General features: G+C 44.4%; 1 protein-coding gene across 4 annotated transcripts; it reads left to right on the forward strand.

Moving 5' to 3' along the window:
- The first annotated feature begins 890 nt into the window (after positions 1-890).
- On the forward strand, positions 891-14,045 carry GORAB (golgin, RAB6 interacting). Of its 4 annotated transcripts, XM_038757904.1 has the most exons (5): positions 891-976; positions 4,789-5,125; positions 6,840-6,941; positions 8,846-8,986; positions 12,325-14,045. In XM_038757904.1, exons 1-5 carry the CDS (start codon positions 916-918, stop codon positions 12,740-12,742), a joined length of 1,059 nt encoding a protein of 352 aa, XP_038613832.1. In that variant the 5' UTR covers positions 891-915; the 3' UTR covers positions 12,743-14,045. The 4 variants fall into 4 exon arrangements, with proteins under 4 accessions (XP_038613832.1, XP_038613833.1, XP_038613834.1 ...); XM_038757905.1 differs by lacking the exon at positions 12,325-14,045 and having other exon boundaries at positions 8,846-8,990; XM_038757906.1 differs by lacking the exon at positions 891-976 and having other exon boundaries at positions 5,045-5,129.
- The last annotated feature ends 5,653 nt before the right edge of the window (positions 14,046-19,698 follow it).

The raw sequence follows: 19,698 nt of genomic DNA on the forward strand, positions 1-19,698 counted from the left end.
AGAAAACTGAGGCTCACAGAGATTATGGAATTTGCCCAAGGTCACCCAACAGGTAGAGATGCCAGCAGAGCAATGACTTGGAGGAAAATAGAGATGAAAGGAAAGTTAACCTGAATAATCTGCCAACCTCAACTGCCCCCACGACGGGGGGCACAAAGAGAAGCAGCGTGGCTCAGTGGAAAGATCAGTGGAAAGAGCACGGGCTTTGGAGTCAGAGGTCATGGGTTCGAATCCCGCGCCGCCACATCATCATCATCATCATCATCAATCGTATTTACTGAGCGCTTACTGTGTGCAGAGCACTGCGCTAAGCGCTTGGGAAGCACAAGTGTCTGCTGTGTGACCTTGGGCAAGTCACTTAACTTCTCTGAGCCTCAGTGACCTCATCTGTAAAATGGGGATTAAGACTGTGAGCCCCACGTGGGACAACCTGATCACTTTGTATCCCCCCCAGCGCTTAGAACAGTGCTTTGCACATAGTAAGAGCTTAACAAATGCCAACATCATTATTATTATTATTATTATTATTATTATTATTATTATTATCATTATGGCCTACACTGGCCTCCTCGAGGTCACTTCTCACCTCAGGGCCATGATGGTGCCCCCGTCGGTGCCTGATTTTTTTCTCCGCCTTCTCCCGGCTCTGCCACCGTTTTCCGCGTCGATGCGGAACTGTAGCCGGATCGGGGGAGATGAGGGGATGGAGGAAACGTGGGTTTTCCGGGGTTTTTCCGCCGTCGGAAGATCAGGCACGGATAGGGGCAGCCCATGCCGGGGGCCTCGGCGGGGGCCTCGGCGGGGACCCGGATGGGGAGGACCGGTCGCGTTGGCAGCCGACGCCGTGCGTGGGGGGGGGGGGCGCGACGTTTGACGCCGATGACGTCATGACGTTGATGACGTCAGCGGGAGCCGATGGCGCGAGCCTGGGCCGGCTTCTCCGAGGAGGAGCTGCGGAAGCTGAGGCAACACCAAGGTAATTCATTCATTCATTCATCCATCAATTCATTCATTCATTCACTCATATTGCTTGAGCCCTTCCTGTGTGCACAGCACTGGCCTAAGCGCTTGGGAAGTGTCATGATAATGGCATTTATTAAGCACCTACTATGTGCAAAGCACTGTTCTAAGCGCTGGGGAGGTTACAAGGTGATCAGGTGGTCCCACCTGGATGGGGCTCACAGTCTTCATCCCCATTTCACAGATGAGGGAACTGAGGCACAGAGAATAATAATGATGATGGCATTTATTAAGCGCCTACTATGTGCAAAACACTGTTCTAAGCGCTGGGGAGGTTACAAGGTGATCAGGTGGTCCCACCTGGATGGGGCTCACAGTCTTCATCCCCATTTTGCAGATGAGGGAACTGAGGCACAGAGAAGAATAACGATGATGGTATTTGTTAAGCGCTTACCATGCGCAAAGCACTGTTCTAAGCGCTGGGGAGGTTACAAGGTGATCAGGTTGCTCACATGGGGCTCACAGTCTTCATCCCCATTTTACAGATGAGGGAACTGAGGCACAGAGAAGAATAATGATGGTGGTATTTGTTAAGCGCTTACTGTGTGCAGAGCACTGTACTAAGCGCTGGGGAAGTTACAAGGTGATCAGGTGGTCCCACCTGGATGTGGCTCACAGTCTTCATCCCCATTTTGCAGATGAGGAAACTGAGGCACAGAGAAGAATAACGATGATGGTATTTGTTAAGCGCTTACCATGCGCAAAGCACTGTTCTAAGCGCTGGGGAGGTTACAAGGTGATCAGGTTGCTCACATGGGGCTCACAGTCTTCATCCCCATTTTACAGATGAGGGAACTGAGGCACAGAGAAGAATAATGATGGTGGTATTTGTTAAGCGCTTACTGTGTGCAGAGCACTGTACTAAGCGCTGGGGAGGTTACAAGGTGATCAGGTGGCCCCACCTGGATGGGGCTCACAGTCTTCATCCCCATTTTACAGGTGAGGGAACTGAGGCACAGAGAAGAATCACGATGATGGTATTTGTTAAGCGCTTACTATGTGTAAAACACTGTTCTAAGCGCTGGGGAGGTTACCAGGTGATCAGGTGGTCCCACCTGGGTGGGGCTCACAGTCTTCATCCCCATTTTACAGATGAGGGAACTGAGGCACAGAGAATAGTAATGATGGTGGTATTTGTTAAGCGCTTACTGTGTGCAGAGCACTGTACTAAGCGCTGGGGAGGTTACAAGGTGATCAGGTGGTCCCACCTGGATGGGGCTCATAATCTTCATCCCCATTTCACAGATGAGGGAACTGAGGTACAGAGAAGAATCATGATGATGGTATTTGTTAAGCGCTTACCATGCGCAAAGCACTGTTCTAAGCGCTGGGGAGGTTACAAGGTGATCAGGTGGTCCCACCTGGATGGGGCTCACAGTCTTCATCCCCCATTTTACAGATGAGGGAACTGAGGCACAGTGAAGAATAATAATGATGGTATTTGTTAAGCGCTTACCATGTGCAAAGCATTCATTCATTCAATCGTATTTATTGAGCGCTTACTGTGTGCAGAGCGCTGAGCACTGGGGAGGTTACAGGGTGATCAGGTGGTCCCACCTGGATGGGGCTCACAATCTTCATCCCCATTTTACAGATGAGGGAACTGAGGCACAGAGAATAATAATGATGATGGTATTTGTTAAGCGCTTACCATGCGCAAAGCACTGTTCTAAGCGCTGGGGTGGTTACTTAATTTACCTGGGCCTCAGTTACCTCATCTGTAAAATGGGGATTAAGACTGTGAGCCCCACGTGGGACACCCTGATGACCTTGGATCAACCCCAGCTTTTAGAATAGTGCTTGGCACATAGTAAGTGCTTAACAAATACCATCATCATCATTATTATTATTATGTCTGCCGCCCATCCCCGCTCCCCCCAGATATGTGAACTCGTTGTGGGCCGGGATTGTCACTCTTTATTTCTGTGTTGTACTTTCCCAAGCGCTTAGTACAGTGTTCTGCACGCAGTAAGCCCTCAGTAAATACGATTGGATGAATGAAGAAGGGCCTGTAAAGATCTCGGGAGGTACGGACAGGGAATGCCTCGGATATAGCGGTGTTTGTACTCTCCCGGGCACTTAGGACAGTGCTCTGCACTTAGCGCTCAATAGATAGGATCGATTGAGAGGGGCACCAGTTGATATATGCGGGAACGTTGGCCCTAAAGAGAGCCTGGGGGACCTTCCACTTTACCAACTTGCCATGGAGAAGGGGGAAACATCTTATGGACCCATCAGGGTGAGGGATCGGAAGGGAGGAGTAGATAATTCCGTATTTACTGAGTTCTAACTGTGTGCAGAGCACACTGTCCTAAGCGCTTGGAAAGTACAACTCAGCAACAGAGGCAATAATAATAATAATAATGATGGCATTTATTAAGCACTTACTATGTGCAAAGCACTGTTCTAAGGCAATCTCTACCCAACAAGGGGCTCACAGTCTAGAAGGGCGGAGACAGACATCAAAACGAGTAAACAGGCATCAAAAGCATCAATCTAAATCAATAGAATTATAGGTATATGCACATCATTCATAAAATAAATAGAATAATAAGTATGTACATATATACACACACGTGCTGCGGGGCGGGGAGGGAGCGAGTCGGGGCGATGGGGAAAAGCATCAGTCTAAATCAATAGAATTATAGATATATACGCATCATTCATAAAATAAATAGAATAATAAGTATGTACGTATACACACACGTGCTGTGGGGCGGGGAGGGAGCGAGTCGGGGCGATGGGGAGGGAGGAGGAGCAGCAGAGGAAAAGGGGGACTTAGTCTGGGAAGGCCTCCTGGAGAAGGTGAGCTTTCAGTAGGGCTTTGAAGGGGGGAAGTGTGCTAGTTTAATAGCATATTAATAATTTATATAATATATAATGTGATTATATTTAATAATATGTATTAATAATGACACTTGTATGTGTTAAGTGCTTACCGTATACCAAGTACTGTTCTAAGCACTGGGGTAGATACAAGATAATCAGTTTCTCCCCCCTTTTAGACTGTGAGCCCACTGTTGGGTAGGGACTGTCTCTATATGTTGCCAATTTGTACTTCCCAAGCGCTTAGTACAGTGCTCTGCACCTAGTAAGCACTCAATAAATAGGATTGATGATGATGATGATGACACAGTCCCCTGCACATAGTAAGCACTCAATAAATACGATTGATGATGATGATGATGACACAGTCCCTGTCCCACATAGGGCTCACAGTCTTAGGAGGAGAACGGGTATTGAATCCCCATTTTACAGATGGAGGAATCGAGGCACTGAGAAATTAACTGACTCGCCCAAGGTCACACAGGAGGTATATGGTAGAAGGGGGATTAGAACCCAGGGCCTCTAATTCCCAGGCCCACACTTCTCTGCTGGTGGGGCTGAAACTCAGTGGGGCCTGCAGTTGAATTGTTGTACTGGTAAAGTAAAAGTTGTTTTTGGGGGATGTATAGGGAAAATTTCCAAGAAGTGACCTGCATTTTGCAATAAAATTGCACCTCCACCTTCCCCACACCACCCTGTGATTTGGGGCCAATAAGGGTAACAGAATACAGATTATTGTGACCTGGGCAATGAATTGTCATGGCCCCAAGTAAGCCAGAGATGGAAATATCGAGGACAGGTGCTTAGCATTCCCAGTGAAGGCATAAAGCTGTACAAGAAAGAGGGTCCTGCTAAAGATATTATCAGTCACTACCTTCCAGGAATTGAGATTGCTCCTTCTCATGCAGAAACGATTTCTTTCCCCCACTTTGTTGAAAACAGATCCACCTGAACCACCTGATCGGCAGCGGCATCGCCCCGTGCACAAAAGTCGTCAACAGCTACAACGAGAAAAGGCCCTTCGGCAGCAGCAGAAATTTGGGCTCCAAGATGAGCCGACCGCAGTACCTCCAGAACAGCTACTTTCCGCACCTCAACAGAAACCTGGCCCCCAGCAGCCACCCACGTCACCCCCTCTGCCTCCAGATGGAGAGCCAGGGCACCGGACTGGAAATCATCGGAGAGATCCCGGACTTGAGAACTCCCGTGACAGCCACGAAAAAGTGGAGGATGTCATTCCAAAACCAAACTGCACATTGGAAAAAAAGAAAGTGGAATTGTTAGTAAGTCTCCAGAATCAAGGGATTGATTTTTGATGTGTTTCCTCCTTTATCTGGGGCTTTGGGAAATTCAGGTTTGTGTATGTTACTAATCAAGCCTTGGTGGGGGGAGCCAAAAATTATTGTGAGCCTTTCCACTCAGCTTCTGCAGGTGAGGTCTCAGTCACCCCCTCCCCTGCCATGCCACCTTTTTATGGTATTTATTAAGCGCTTACTGCGTGCCAACCACTGTACAAAGTGCTGGGGTAGACAAAGTAATCCGGGTAGACACAATCCCTGTCCCCTCTGGGGCTCACAGTCTAATTAGGAGGGAGTTGGATTTAACCCCCATTTTACAGAGGAGACAACAGGCACAGAACAGGGAAGTAACTTGCCCAAGGTCAAACAGCGGAGAAGTGGCAGAGCAGGGATTAGAACACAAGTCCTTTGACCCCGAGGCCCGTGCTCTTTCCATTGGGTCCCAATACTTCTCAAGCCCTGGAGTTCACGATGAGGCTTCCAGATTGGATCTGCATGGTGTTGGAAGGGTAATATGGGGAAAAATCTGGGTACCGTGGAAGGGTAATATGAGGAGTCATAAGGAAGGAGTCTTAGAGGGAGGTGAGAAAGCCAAAGGGAGTAGAAATCAATTATGCTGCAAGTGAGGTGTTAGGTTTGTTGCCATTTAGTTTCGTTCAGTGCAGTGGGAACTAGCTGGGACCAAAGAGATGGTGGAGTTTGCAGATGAGCTCTTATCCTAGGAGAGCTCCTTAAAAAAGTGTCAAACCTGTATTATCACCCTCCTCTAGAGATTTCCTGTCCTTGAAGTGCCTATCTTTCAAAGGAAAATTTTACAAGGTAAGTTTAAGCAGGTACAGTGCGCGCCCTCTGAGCGTAGGTTCAAGATAACACCAGCCAGGCAATTTCACTGCCTATAATGCTTGCCTTTCCTGTGTCCATCTTAATGGGCTACCTCAACTATTAGTCAAATGGTTCCCAGTAATCCACCTTCTCCAGGAAGCTTTCCTTGACTAAATGGAAGGGAGGTGACAGTTCCCCCCCCACCTCGTTTTATCTCGACAAATCTCTCTGAAACAGAGGGTGAGGCACTTCATCTTAATCCAGAGTGTGATTAAAAAAGGGGTGGAGGTTGTGTGGTTGGAACAGTGGGTGGGAAAGGACATTTTGGTAGCAACTTTCTGGATCAATTTGGAGGAATGTGGGGCTAGAGGCAAGAAGCCAATGAGGAAGTTATATAACGATCCAGTTGCTAAAAGACCGAGATTTAGACCAAACTTGAGGATGTAGCAATGGAGAAGAAAGTTGGGGGTTGACTTGGAAGGTGACATACAGGGAAAGATGGAAGGGGGTGCGAGCCATCAGTTTTCAGATTAATTTCGTCCCCGTTTTGTAAATGAGAAATAACCAGCCCAAATTCCTCTGTGTTCATAAGAGCCACAGCTTCTTTGACTTTTTGGTTACTAAATTGTATACATTTAGAAGAATCTCATGAAACCAGTTCATTTAAACCTTCTTTCCAATCATTCTTCCGATTCCCCTCTTTGTTCCTATCACAACAAAATGATGAGCTGCGGATGGTTTCTAAAGCTACTTAATGGGGACTCTTAAAAGAAAATATTCTTGGCTAATTACCGTTGGAGGTGGAGGGGGCTGGAGGAGGAAAATGGAAATCTCTTATGTAAACCATTTCTATGGTTTTTTTTAAATGACCAGGCAGGAAAAATCTCACTGGGAAGTCCTCCAGCAGGAGCAACGGCTAATGGAAGAGAAAAATAAACGTAAGAAAGCACTTCTGGCCAAAGCTATTGCCGAGAGGTAAGGACACTGCTTAAAGGTTCTACTTTCACAAGAAGGAATGCTGTTTCTTGCTTATGCAGCCTGGAGGCTTAACCAGTTGGGCAGATTATTCCAGAATTCTCATCTCTATCGTAAGAACAGGGCTTCCATTTTCTCTACAGTTATGCTGAAGGCCTGGCTTTGTTACCTAAGAAAATACTTCAATTTTGTGAGCACCAAATTACAGTATTAATAGCTTAAGAAAGTAAAAATGGGAAAAGAAATCTGAGACAGTATCAGACAAAATGGTGAAAACTCGGGGCTTGGAGCATTCACTGGTCTTGACAGTGCTAAGTGCTTAGTACAGAGCTGTGCACACAGTAAGTGCTCAATAAAAACGACTGAATGAAGAGGAAGATTGGATGACCATTATATTGAACCATTAAGATATTTATTAAGCACTTATTATGAACTAAGCACTGGGCTAGGTATAAGGTAGTCAGATCAGACACAGACCTGGATTCACAATCCAAGAAGAAAGGAGAGCAGGTATTCATTTTATACATGGGGAAACTAAGGCACAGAACAATTTAACTGTCTTTTTCCAAGGTCACATTCTGGCCAGTGGCAGAGCTAAAAATAGAACGGTTTAGATTTGTTTCATCCTTTTACATTTCTGAATAAAATCCCTGACTTTCAACAAGCATAATAAACTTACTCAAATTCTAATCATTGAGGACTAGCCATGTGTGATAGTTGTCTACCAGTGCTGTTAGATTAGTAATAGTAATAATGATGGCATTTATTAAGTGCTTACTCTGTGCAAAGCACTGTTCTAAGCGCTGGAGAGGTTACAGGGTGATCAGGTTGTCCCATGGGGGGCTCACAGTCATAATCCCCGTTTCACAGATGAGGTAACTGAGGCACAGAGAAGTGAAGTGACTTGCCCAAAGCTATCCAGCTGACAATTGGCAGAGCCGGGATCTGAACCCATGACCTCTGACTCCAAAGCTCGTGCTCTTTCCACTGAGCCACGCTTCTTCTCTAAATTGCACTTTCCCAAGTGCTTAAAACACACAGTAAGTGCTCAATAAATATGATTGATTCTAATGAATTTAATTATGGTATTTAAGTGCTCGCTATGTGTCAAGCACTGTTCTAAGCGCTGGGGTAGATGATACACGTTAATCAGAGTAGACAGAATTCCTATCCTTCCTGAGTTTCACAGTCTAAGTAGTAAGGAGAACAGATGTTTAATCCCCATTTTACAGATGAGGAAACAGGCACAGAGAAGTTAAATGACTTGCCCAAGGTCACCCAGCAAGCAGTTGGCAGAGCTGAATTAGAACCCATTGTCCTCTGACTCGCAGGCCTGGGCCCTTTCCACTAAGCCATTTCTCTTCTCCAAGTTGTGGTTAAGCTGTATTTTCTTTTTGACACTATTTTTCAGTCATTGAATGTTAACTTTTCATTATGGCATGGGTTATATTCCTGTTTTCCTATGTGCCTGTCTTTCCTCACTGAGAGAGTGAGCCCCTTTTATGCCAGGGCTGTGTCTGAAGTTTCTTGCAACCTCAGCATTTGGTCCAACGCTCTCCACAGTGCAGGCACATAATGAGTGTCATAAGCCACAGCAACAGAAACTGAGATTCATTATTTGGACGAACTTTCTGACCATCGGGTTTGTTAGAAACTGAATGCCTTTCTATACCTGGAGGTTTTGGAGGAAAGGGAAGATATCTACCTTCCTGAGAAAGTCGGATGCAATTCTGTCAGAGGCAGGGCAACAGACCTGTCTGATTTATAAAGTCCTTCCGGGCCCTTGATTCTGGCGGAGGGTTATGATTTTGGAACATCAGCAATCACCTTAGGACAAGACGGCATATCGTTCGGTAAAATGCATTTTTCTTCTGAACCCAAATTTGCTCCTTTTCTATGACTAGATCCAGAAGAACTCAGGCGGAAACGGTGAAACTAAAGAGAATCCAGAAAGAGTTACAGGCTCTAGATGACATGGTGTCAGCGGACATTGGAATCCTAAGGAACCGAATTGATCAGGCCAGCATGGACTATTCGTATGCTCGGTGAGTCTTGTGGATGAACTTTTGTTGAAGATAATTATGCTCTGGGAAAAAGTCCGGGGGAAAAAAAAAAAAGTGAAATTTTGATTTTGTAAGAGGCTGGGATTTACTAAACCCTAAAGGAAGGGAAATTTCCATTCTTCAGTGGCAAGACTTCAATTCTAGAAAATGGCTTTGGGAAATTTGAGAGAGGGTGATAAGGGAACAAAGATTAAAGCAGAAGATCCAACCGATTTTAGGGTTTTGTTTTGGTTTTGAAAATGGGAAAGACGACCCCTGTCTCTTGAGGATTGAAATGAATGGAAAACAAGAGATTTTGGTATAACCCAAGGAAGAATGTCTAGGACTACCACAGAGAAAAAACACTAGAATAATTTCCAAAGGAAGTGTTACGGAGTATCCTTCCATGAAGAGCTTTAGCCTGCATAGACATCTGTCCATCCTCGATGGTTGAGTTGTTTACCTGCCTAGAAGCAGAGGGCTGAACCAGATTATTCTTTCAAGGTCTTTTGCAACTCTCTGATTCTTTAACTATTACTCTTGAATTTCAGAGGGTAAAAATGGCAGTCTTTAAGAAACAACATTGTTTTTCCTGACCAAGAATGCTTATTACATTGTGAACTGCTAAGGGACCAAGTGTTCTCTTGCAACTCTCTGATTCTTTAACTATTACTTTTGAATTGCAGAGGGTAAAAATGGCAGTCTTTTAGGAAACTATGTTGTTTTTCCTGACCACCAATACTTATTACATTGTGAACCACTAAGGGACCAAGTGTATTACTTCTAATGTAGGTTCCCATGGTCCTAATACAGTGTCCTGCCCACCTTAGCTGCTCAATAATGCTCCTATTTATTTTTTCCCAGTCCTCTTCTGCACAAACATTGGTTTGATGGCTTAGGTTTCTTTGTCTTGGGGCACTGGTAATCGTCTTCCTTAAGAGGAAGACCTGGTAGCGTACTTGTGAAGTGAGGGGAACAGATGTAAGGCATTACAGAAACCTTGCAAACAGATAAAAGAGAAAAAATAAGTCCAGTTTTGGGGCCTTCCAGTGTTTCCTCATTGCTTTAATCATCCGAGTTGTCTCTTTCCACAAGGAAATGCTGTGCTAATGATTCACTTTTGCAGCATCTCCTGCAGCACCAGAAATCAATCAGAATGCCTCATTAGTCCGGGGTAAACCACAGCATCAGAATGTTTATGTAACAGTTTAATAAAGCGGAAATGCTTGGTTGTGGTTTTCAGTTCACTGTTCGGTGTTTAAGAAAGAGGCCTGTGGTTCATGTGATTTTTACTGTTTTCTGACCACGTGCCAGTAGACATGATGGGTTGACTTTGTTAATTAGCTTCTTAAATGAATGCCACCGGGTAGCTGGAGCTTCATATCTGCATTCTAAGGTCATTAAGAAAGTGCTCAAGAGTTGCTGAGATTAAAATGAAATCATAAACCTTTTCCCCTCAGCCTATTTTACACTTTGAACTGGTAAGAAGCTTCCCAGAGAGGCAATTTTATTGAGGTTATGGGCACCATGGGTTTTTTTCAGGTATTCCTGGTGTGGAAACACATAGAAAGAATATCATACACATTTCCATCATTACCGAAACAGAAAGAGAACATTCATAGGTTTTGACCTTAGGGAACCAAGATGAAGAGGAGGTTAGTAGAGGGTCCGGGGGAAGAGAAAACATCCCATACCTGAAGTAATATTCATTCGTTTTGTCTAAATAATGGATTAAAATTAAGCTAGAGAAAGATTTGTGATGGTCTGAAAAATATTGCACTCTTGCATTTACTGCCCAGTGAAAAGTCTCCATCAAGTCTGTTTGATAAACTCCATGAGTGTGACCATTAAGAATACGATGCTATTATATTCCTTAGTTACCATGTAAATCGCAGTAAGCCAGCCAGCTCTCTGCTTTTGAGCAATCCCAAGTGGAAAGGGAGTTTTTCTAAGGGAACTCTCCAAATGGATATCTCTTTTATATACCCTGATTGTGGATGCTCTCTCTTAAGAGCTCTTGTGACTATCTCTATACAGATATGCTACCCTCTTCCCCTGCAACACTGTGGTCTCCCTCAGTCACAGACAGGACAGGCGGTTTTAACTCACGTGTTTTTGAGCACCCAGTGGATATGTATATGCCCTGAGAAGCTCAGTAGTTTTAACTGCTCTGTTACCCTAGATAAATAACTGAAGTTTCTGCAGTGTGTTTAATTATGGTATTTGTTAAGCACTTACTATGTGCCAGGCACAGTACTAAGCCCTGGGGTGGAAACCAGCAAATCGGATTGGACACAATCCCTGTCCCACACAGAGCTCACAGTCTTAATACTCATTTTACAGATGAGGTAACTGAGGCACAGAAGTGGCTTGCCTAAGGTCACCCAGCAGACAAGTGGTGCAACGGGGATTAGAACCCATGACCTTCTGGCTCCCAGGAGCGCGCTCTGCCTATTACGTCATGCTGCTTCCCGTGTAATCCTCTCACATTCCTCTCACCCTGATGCACACATCTATATTCTCAAACAAAATAGGCACTAAGTTTAAAATGTCGACTCTTTGTCTAATGTGGCAGCCATGGGCTGGGTGGTTGTGACCACTTGCTCTGGGAACCGAAGGGTAACGGCATTTTGGAGAGGTTTTCAGTCAAATTAGACTGGAAGAGTAATTATTTCACTATTTTCATAGTGACCCAGTTGGCTCTGTGAAGTCACTGACCATAATGAATAATTATAAATTAGTTCCACAAACTGCCTCCTGGTTTTGGTAAGCTTGAGAATTTTTTTTTTTTTTTTTTTTTGCTATCTTTTTACTCTCAAGCCGTTAGACCTGCAACGTTCATAAATTTAGTAAAATGACTCCTACTATTTATTCCAGTCCTGCAGGTGGAGTTTCAGCACCGATGACTCTGTGGACCACTATCCCCTTCCCAGACCTCTTCTAGTCCACTATTACTTTTGACTTTTCTAACCTGCATGCCTGTCCTAACCTCTACCAAGTCCCTTCCACACTTCCCATTACTCCCATTCCACAACTTGCAATAGCATAAACATTTCTTATCTAGGAGTTATTTTTTTTAATTCCTTAGAGACAGACACACACACACATCCCACCACACACCCCCTTGCCAATTTTACTCCACTTGAGCCAAACAGCTAGACACAGGGTGAAACTGATTTGGAGTGCCATCACCGACTGATTTTAATAGGACAATAGTGCCAAGAGTCCTGACGTTCGTACTCCACTCACCTGTCACGTTGCTACTCATTGGGAGTATTTTATATCGGCCCCTTTAGCGGGAAACTCACACATTGGCCTTTTCTTTCTACTTCTTTTTACAGGAAGCGATTTGATAAAGCAGAAGCAGAATACGTCACTGCAAAGCTAGATCTCCAGCGGAAGACGGAGCTCAAGGAGCACCTCACAGAGCACCTCTGTACCATCATTCAACAGAATGAGCTCCGCAAGGCCAAGAAGCTGGAAGAGTTAATGCAGCAGCTGGAAGTGGAAGCCGACGAGGAAAGTCTAGAGCTCGAGATTGAGGTGGAGAAGCTACTGCAACAGCGAGACACAGAAGGAGAGAAGCAAGCGGCTCCCCCAGAGACTTCCCCCCGGACCACCACCACCCAGGATACAACTCTCAGTTCAGCAGCAAAGGAAAATGAGCCTGTCCATCCTGCTGCCCCACAACAACTAAAGGAACAGTCTGAAAAATCGGTGGCGATTCTCTCCCAGACCCAAACAGCCAGGGTCAGGTAGTTAAGATGCCCCCAGACAAAATCCCAACCGATCCCGTGACGTGAATCTCTAATATCGCTTTCCCTTCCGTTTAGCGGACGGCATGTGAGGTACTGTTCTTCCCACCATAGTTTGAACCCCAACTCTCTACAGCTCTGAAAACATTACTTACTGTCAGTCACTAGTTTTTACGGAGCACCTTCTCTGTGCGGAGCACTCTACCGAGTGCTTCGGAGAATAGAACAGAAAAGAAGGGCTAGCCTCAGGTTACTCTTTTTTTAAAAACTATTTAATTGTTATATTTATGTGCTTCCTATTTTTCAAGCACTGTTCTGACCACTGGGGTAGATACAAGTTAGTCGGGGCAGGCACAGTTCCTGTCCCAAAAAGTCTAGGAGGTAGGATAGGTATTGAATCCCGATTTTACACATGACAAGCCTAAGGCACAGAAAACTTCCCCAACTTAACAAAAGCCACCCGGCAGGCAGGTGGCAAGAGTCGGGGTTAGAACCCACGTCCTCTGATTCCCAGGCCTGTGCTCTTTCCATTAGGTCATGCTGCTCCTCATCTTTTATGTTTCAAAAAAAGAACTGTAACGGACTTTACCAGCACAAAGTCTTGGAAAATAACCCAGGTTGGTTTGGGCAGGGACCGTGTCTGACCTGATTAACTCGTATATGCCCCAGTGCTTAGAAAAGTGCTTGTAACGTAGTAAGTGCTTAACGAGAATAATAACAATAATCTTTTTTTGTCAGTTTTTTAAATACACTATTTTGTGGTTTTTAGAATACATTGAAGGTGGTAAGCCATTGTTAAAAGAAAGAGAAATGCATTATCAGTCCTGCCGAATGTCTTAATTGAAAAATGGAAGGCTAATGTGTAAGAAAAGAATGTAGGTATTGGAAAACTGTTCTCAATAGATTAATGCTGGTTTTGATCATTAAAAAGTTAATGTGCTTCTTTTCTGAACCTTTGTAAATACATGTATATGAAAAAAGGTGTTTTCATTGCTGAAATCAGGATTTATATAATATATATAATAGGTTTATTAATCACAATCAATAAAATTACTTTCCTAATTCAATCATCTAGGTATTTGTGTAAAGCAGTTAAGTCAAATGCTCTTGTTTTAGTATTTAAAAAGCACAGGTTGTATGACAACGGGCATTTCAAATATTCTAAGAAACCAGGCTTCTTTTTAAGCTTGTTCTAAGAAGCGTAATTATTTGAAACCCATTCAGCCTTGAAAGGACAAGCGTAATACAGAGTGTATTATTTCGCAGAAGACACTGAGGGCAATCCCATCCAAAATTATATTTTTATTCCATCCAATTTTAGTGAAATTTTTCACTGTTGTTACTTTCTGTAGCTGTTCTTTAAATAGCCATGTAGTTAAATCACAGAATTTGTATGAGTGGTATGCATAAAAAGAATACTTCATCCTCCATGTTACTGTTTTGTTTTTCTAAAAAAATAAACAGGGTAGATGCAGTTTCCTCATTGTCTCTGTCATATTGAGTAAGATATTCCATAGTTTTATAATATCCTTAAAATTCCTAACCTATATATGGTTAAAGTAACTCATTTGAGCCTTCAGTTCTGCTGACCTGTTGATGAGGGGGAGTCCCAGTCTTACTTATGCTTTAGACCATCAGTTAAACATTATTACCATAATATAAGAACTCAAAAGGCAATGTCACAGAGACCACTTTCAAATCTAATAGCTCTTTTGTCCTCTCAGAGGGGGGAAAAAGCTGATTTTAAAACTTGGTTATTCTTCAGTGATCACTTGGGAGCTAATTTCAAGTATCTCCGTAAGCATCCCCATGAAGGTACTGAGTAATCTGCCTCAGGAGCTACCTGTATATGATAGGCTCCCGTGAAGACACATTTCAGGAAAACCATGTCCTCCCCTACCTACAGACTTGTTTTCACAAATTGTGTCTTTATGGAACAGTGGGGTGATTTTGTTAGATTAACTGACTTCCATTTCGGTTGACTTAAACTTCCTATTTTCAGGAGTCAAAACAAACTGGTTTTCCAACAGTTCTCTCAAAAGAAGATTTAGAACTGTACCTCGTTCTCGCCTGTCCCGCCGTCGACCCCCGGCCCACGTCCTCCCCCGGGCCTGGAATGCCCTCCCTCTGCCCATCCGCCAAGCTAGCTCTCTTCCTCCCTTCAAGGCCCTGCTGAGAGCTCACCTCCTCCAGGAGGCCTTCCCAGACTGAACCCCTTCCCTCCTCTCCCCCTCGTCCCCCTCTCCATCCCCCCATCTTACCTCCTTCCCTTCCCCACAGCACCTGTATATATGTATATATGGTTGTACATATTTATTACTCTGTTTATTTATTTATTTATTTTACTTGTACATTTCTATCCTATTTATTTTATTTTGTTGGTATGTTTGGTTCTGTTCTCTGTCTCCCCCTTTTAGACTGTGAGCCCACTGTTGGGTAGGGACTGTCTCTATGTGTTGCCAATTTGTACTTCCCAAGCGCTTAGTACAGTGCTCTGCACATAGTAAGCGCTCAATAAATACGATTGATTGATTGATTGATTAGAACTGACGTGGCCAAACCAGATTGCATCCAATTTACTTGGGCCTGTGCTTGCTTTCTATCTCAGGAACACCCAGGAGGGGTGAGAATAAGCCTACCCTCTTTATTATTGATATATATTAATAATAATAGTGATGATGATGACCAGCCTAGACTGAACAAGTCTCCCAGACATCCTCTAGACCAAGAACACACCCTGCCTCAGAGCAGATGCCTCTTTCCCAGGCTTACTTGATCCAGATCAGTATCGAGGGGCAGGGCAGTCCCTGACCTGTCAGACTTGACGTCAAACGCTCTCTACCAAAGCCAGAAGGGGAAAGGTGCAATTACACATAAAAGGTGGTGGTTTTGAGATCTCCACTTGAAGCCCCAGCCAACCCAACGAGAGGTCTTGGCGAATCAAAAGATCGAATAGGAGCCCTAAGCCGCCCCTATACTAAAGCCATAATTAAGCCATAATACATGACAGGCAGCACATTTCTTAGTGATTAGAGAATGCCTTAAGGGGAGATTTTAAGGCACCAGGCCAAAGGTTCATCTGAGAAGTAAAATAAGGCCCCTGTGCTATAGAGCTGGGAATGTTTCCCCGCTCCAAAGAGACAGAATTAACAAGTGAAAGTAAAAGGAACAAACCCTTACGTAAACTAGCATCATCATCAATCGTATTTATTGAGCGCTTACTATGTGCAGAGCACTGTACTAAGCGCTTGGGAAGTACAAATTGGCAACATATAGAGACAGTCCCTACCCAACAGTGGGCTCACAGTCTGAAAGGGGGAGACAGAGAACAAAACCAAACATACTAACAAAATGAAATAAATAGAATAGATATATACAAGTAAAATAAATAGAGTAATAAATATGTACAAACATATATACATATGTACAGGTGCTGTGGGGAAGGGAAGGAGGTAAGATGGGGGGATGGAGGGGGGATGAGGGGGAGAGGAAGGAAGGGACTCAGTCTGGGAAGGCCTCCTGGAGGAGGTGAGCTCTCAGCAGGGCCTTGATACTAGCATGAATGGTATTGTTGCCACGTGTATTGCAGAAGTGGCTGCCAATCACATCCAACACGCTGAAACTAGGAACCTTTATTTTAACTCACTTCATTGGATTCCTGCATTTTATTGGCCAGATATTCTGCCAAAAAAAATGCCTACCTGTAGCTTTATATAGGTTTTCAGGCCTTTGGTGACTTGGTTACTTACCTATTGAGGATTTCTTCGACTGCTGAAAAGCAACGAACAGTCCAAGTAATGGGATAGCTGGATACTAGATTTGGGTCTCCTAAGAAGACCCATTTATCTGCTTTTTCCACTCGGGAAGAAAGAGTCAGAGGCTGCGATGCTATCAGACTCAGAAACTCAGGTCCAGAGAGTATTGCCCCCTGACCCCAAATTCACCATCTATGTCACTTGATTTGACTAAGATCAACATCGTCGTCAATGGTATTTATTGAGCGCTTATATGCAGAGCAATCAATCAATTATTTTTATTGAGTGCTTACAGTGTGCAGAGCACTGAACTAAATGCTTGGGAGAGTATAGTATAACAGACGTTGCCTCCCCAAAATGAGCTTAGAGTGCAGGGGGGAAACAGACATTAATAGAACTAAATTACAGATCTGTAAATAAGTTCTGTGGGGCTGAGGGAGGGCTGAATAAAGGGAGAAAATCAGGGTGATGCAGAAAGGCATTGGAGAAGTTGAAATGAGGGCTTAGTCGGGGAGGCCTCTTGTAGCCTTTCAAAGCCTTTCAGTAGGCTTTGAAAGTGAGAATAATAATTGTCTGTCAGGTATGAAGGCAGAGTGTGTTTCAGGCCAGAGGTTGGCCAGATAAATGAAATCGAGGTACATTAGATAAATTAGATAAGCAATTAGATAAATTAGAGAAGCAGCGTGGCTCAGTGGAAAAAGCACGGGCTTGGGAGTCGGAGGTTATGGGTTCTAATCCCCGCTCTACCGTTAGCTGTGTGACTTTGGGCAAGTCACTTGACTTCTCTGTGCCTCCGTGACCTCATCTGTAAAATGGGGATTAAGATTGTGAGCCCCACAAGGGACAACCTGATCACCTTGTATCCTCCCCAGAGCTTAGAACAGTGTTTTGCACATAGTAAGCGCTTAACAAATGCCAAAATTATTATTATTATTATTATTACACTAAGTAGGTTGGCACTGAAGAACGAGCTCGGGAGAAAACAAAACAACAGAGTTGGCAGACACGTTCCCTTCCTACAATGGGTTTACAGTCTAGAGATCAATCAGTCGTATTTATTGAGCACTTACTGTGTGCACAGCATTGTACTAAGCGCTTCGGAGAGTATAACAATATAACAGACATTCCCTGGAATGTCGTTTCGTCATATCCGACATTCTCCTTTCTACTTAGACTGTGAGTCCCATAGGGGACAGGTTCTGTCTCTTTCCTGATTATCTTTTGATATCTAACCCAGTAATTAGTACAGCACTTGGCGCACTGTAGGCGCTTAATAAATACCACCATTATTATCAGCCTTCCACATCTCTTCCCCACTGACCCCATCTCTCCCTTTTACAGAGAAGCAGCGTGGCTCAGTGGAAAGAGCCCGGGCTTTGGAGTCAGAGGTCATGGGTTCAAATCCCGGCTCCACCAACTGTCAGCTGTGTGACTTTGGGGAAGTCACCTCACCTCTCTGGGCCTCAATTCCCCCATCTGTAAAATGGGGATTAAGACTGTGAGCCCCCCTTGGGACAACCTGATCACCTTGTAACCTCCCCAGCGCTTAGAACAGTGCTTTGCACATAGTAAGCGCTTAATAAATGCCATCGTTATTATTATTTTGCAGTTTTCTTCCTCTTCTTGCTCTATCAATCTATCAATAGTAGTTAGTGAGCACTCAATTCCGTCGAGAACACTCTGCTAAGCATTTGGAAGTCCAAACTATCTGCTCTCTGTTCTTACCTCCTCCTCCTTCTCTTCTACTTGCTTTCCTGTTTCCTTTCCCCACCTCCTCATGCTCTTCTGAGAAGCAGCATGGCTTAGTGTATATAGATCACGGGCCTGGGAGTGAGAAGATCGTGGGTTCTACTCCCGGCTCTGCCACTTATCTGCTTTGTGACCTTAGGCAAGTCACTTTGCTTTTTTCTGCCTCAGTTTCCTCATCTGTAAAGTGGGGATTGAGACTGTGAGCCCCATGGGGGACAGGGACTGTGCCCAAACCGATTTTCGTGTATCTACCCTAGCACTTGGTACACTGCCTGGCATAGTAAGCGCTTAACAAATACCACAATTATTATTCTACCTGCTTTTCTGTTCTCTTTACCCACCTGTTTCTTGCTGTCTCTATCCTACTTATCAGGGGGCAGAGACCTCTTATGTTAAGAGACCTCTTATGTTGCCAATTTGTACTTCCCAAGCGCTTAGTACAGTGCTCTGCACATAGTAAGCGCTCAATAAATACGACTGTTGTTGTTCAGCCAGGCTCTGCATCCAGGCACAACAGGCCTCAGCCCCACCAGCCTGGGCACTCTTCTGCTACCTCAAGTCAATGCCAGGCCATGCTGCTTCTAGGCACCCCAAAACCTGGCTCTACCCAGGTATTATTATTATTATTATTAGTAGTAGTAGTAGTAGTAGTAGTAGTAGTATTCCTTACTGTGCCAGGCAGTGTACTAGGTGCTAGGGTGGATACAGGAAAATCGGTTTAGGCACAGTCCCTGTCCCCCATGGGGCTCACAGTCTCAATCCCCACTTTACAGATGAGGAAACTGAGGCAGAGAAAAGCAAAGTGACTTGCCTAAGGTCACAAAGCAGATGAGTGGCAGAGCCGGGATCAGAACCCACGATCTTCTGATTCCCAGGCCCATGCTCTATACACTAAGCCATGCTGCTTCTCAGAAGAGAATGAGGAGGTGGGGAAAGGGAACAGGAAAGCAAGTAGAAGAGAAGGAGAAGGAGGTAAGAACAGAGAGAAGATAGCTCTATTGGACTCCCAAATGCTTAGCAGAGTGTTCTGGATGGAATTATTAATTATAATTAATAATAAAATTAATGGCACTTGTTTAGCGCTTACTATGTATCTAGCAGTGTTCTAAGTGTTCAGGTAGACGAAGTTAATCAGGTTAGACACAGTCCCTGTCCCACGTGGGGCTCACAGTCTTACTCCCCATTTTACAGCTGACTTAAATGAGGCCCAGAGAAGTTAAATGACTTGCCAAGGTCACACAGCAGTCTGGTGGCAAAACTGGAATTAGAACCCAGGTCCTTCAGACTCCCAGGCCCAAGCGCTAGCCACTAAGTCATGCTGCTTCCCTGTGCAGATCAGAATATGCAGATAAGATGTTGCATACCCATTCTCATGGTTAAAGACTATATATTAACCAGTGTGGAATGGAGGATCAGCTATTTGAGGGATTTTTCAGCTACCATTCCTTGCTAGGGT

This window comes from Tachyglossus aculeatus, chromosome 16, assembly GCF_015852505.1.
Source record: "Tachyglossus aculeatus isolate mTacAcu1 chromosome 16, mTacAcu1.pri, whole genome shotgun sequence".
Lineage (NCBI taxonomy): Eukaryota > Metazoa > Chordata > Mammalia > Monotremata > Tachyglossidae > Tachyglossus > Tachyglossus aculeatus.

Coding starts and splice junctions, on each gene's coding strand:
- GORAB (XM_038757904.1), top strand. CDS start 916: ATGGCGCGAGCCTGGGCCGGCTTCTCCGAGGAGGAGCTGCGGAAGCTG. Junction 6,942..8,845: donor GCCAAAGCTATTGCCGAGAG/GTAAGGACACTG, acceptor TTCTATGACTAG/ATCCAGAAGAACTCAGGCGG. Junction 8,987..12,324: donor ATGGACTATTCGTATGCTCG/GTGAGTCTTGTG, acceptor TTCTTTTTACAG/GAAGCGATTTGATAAAGCAG.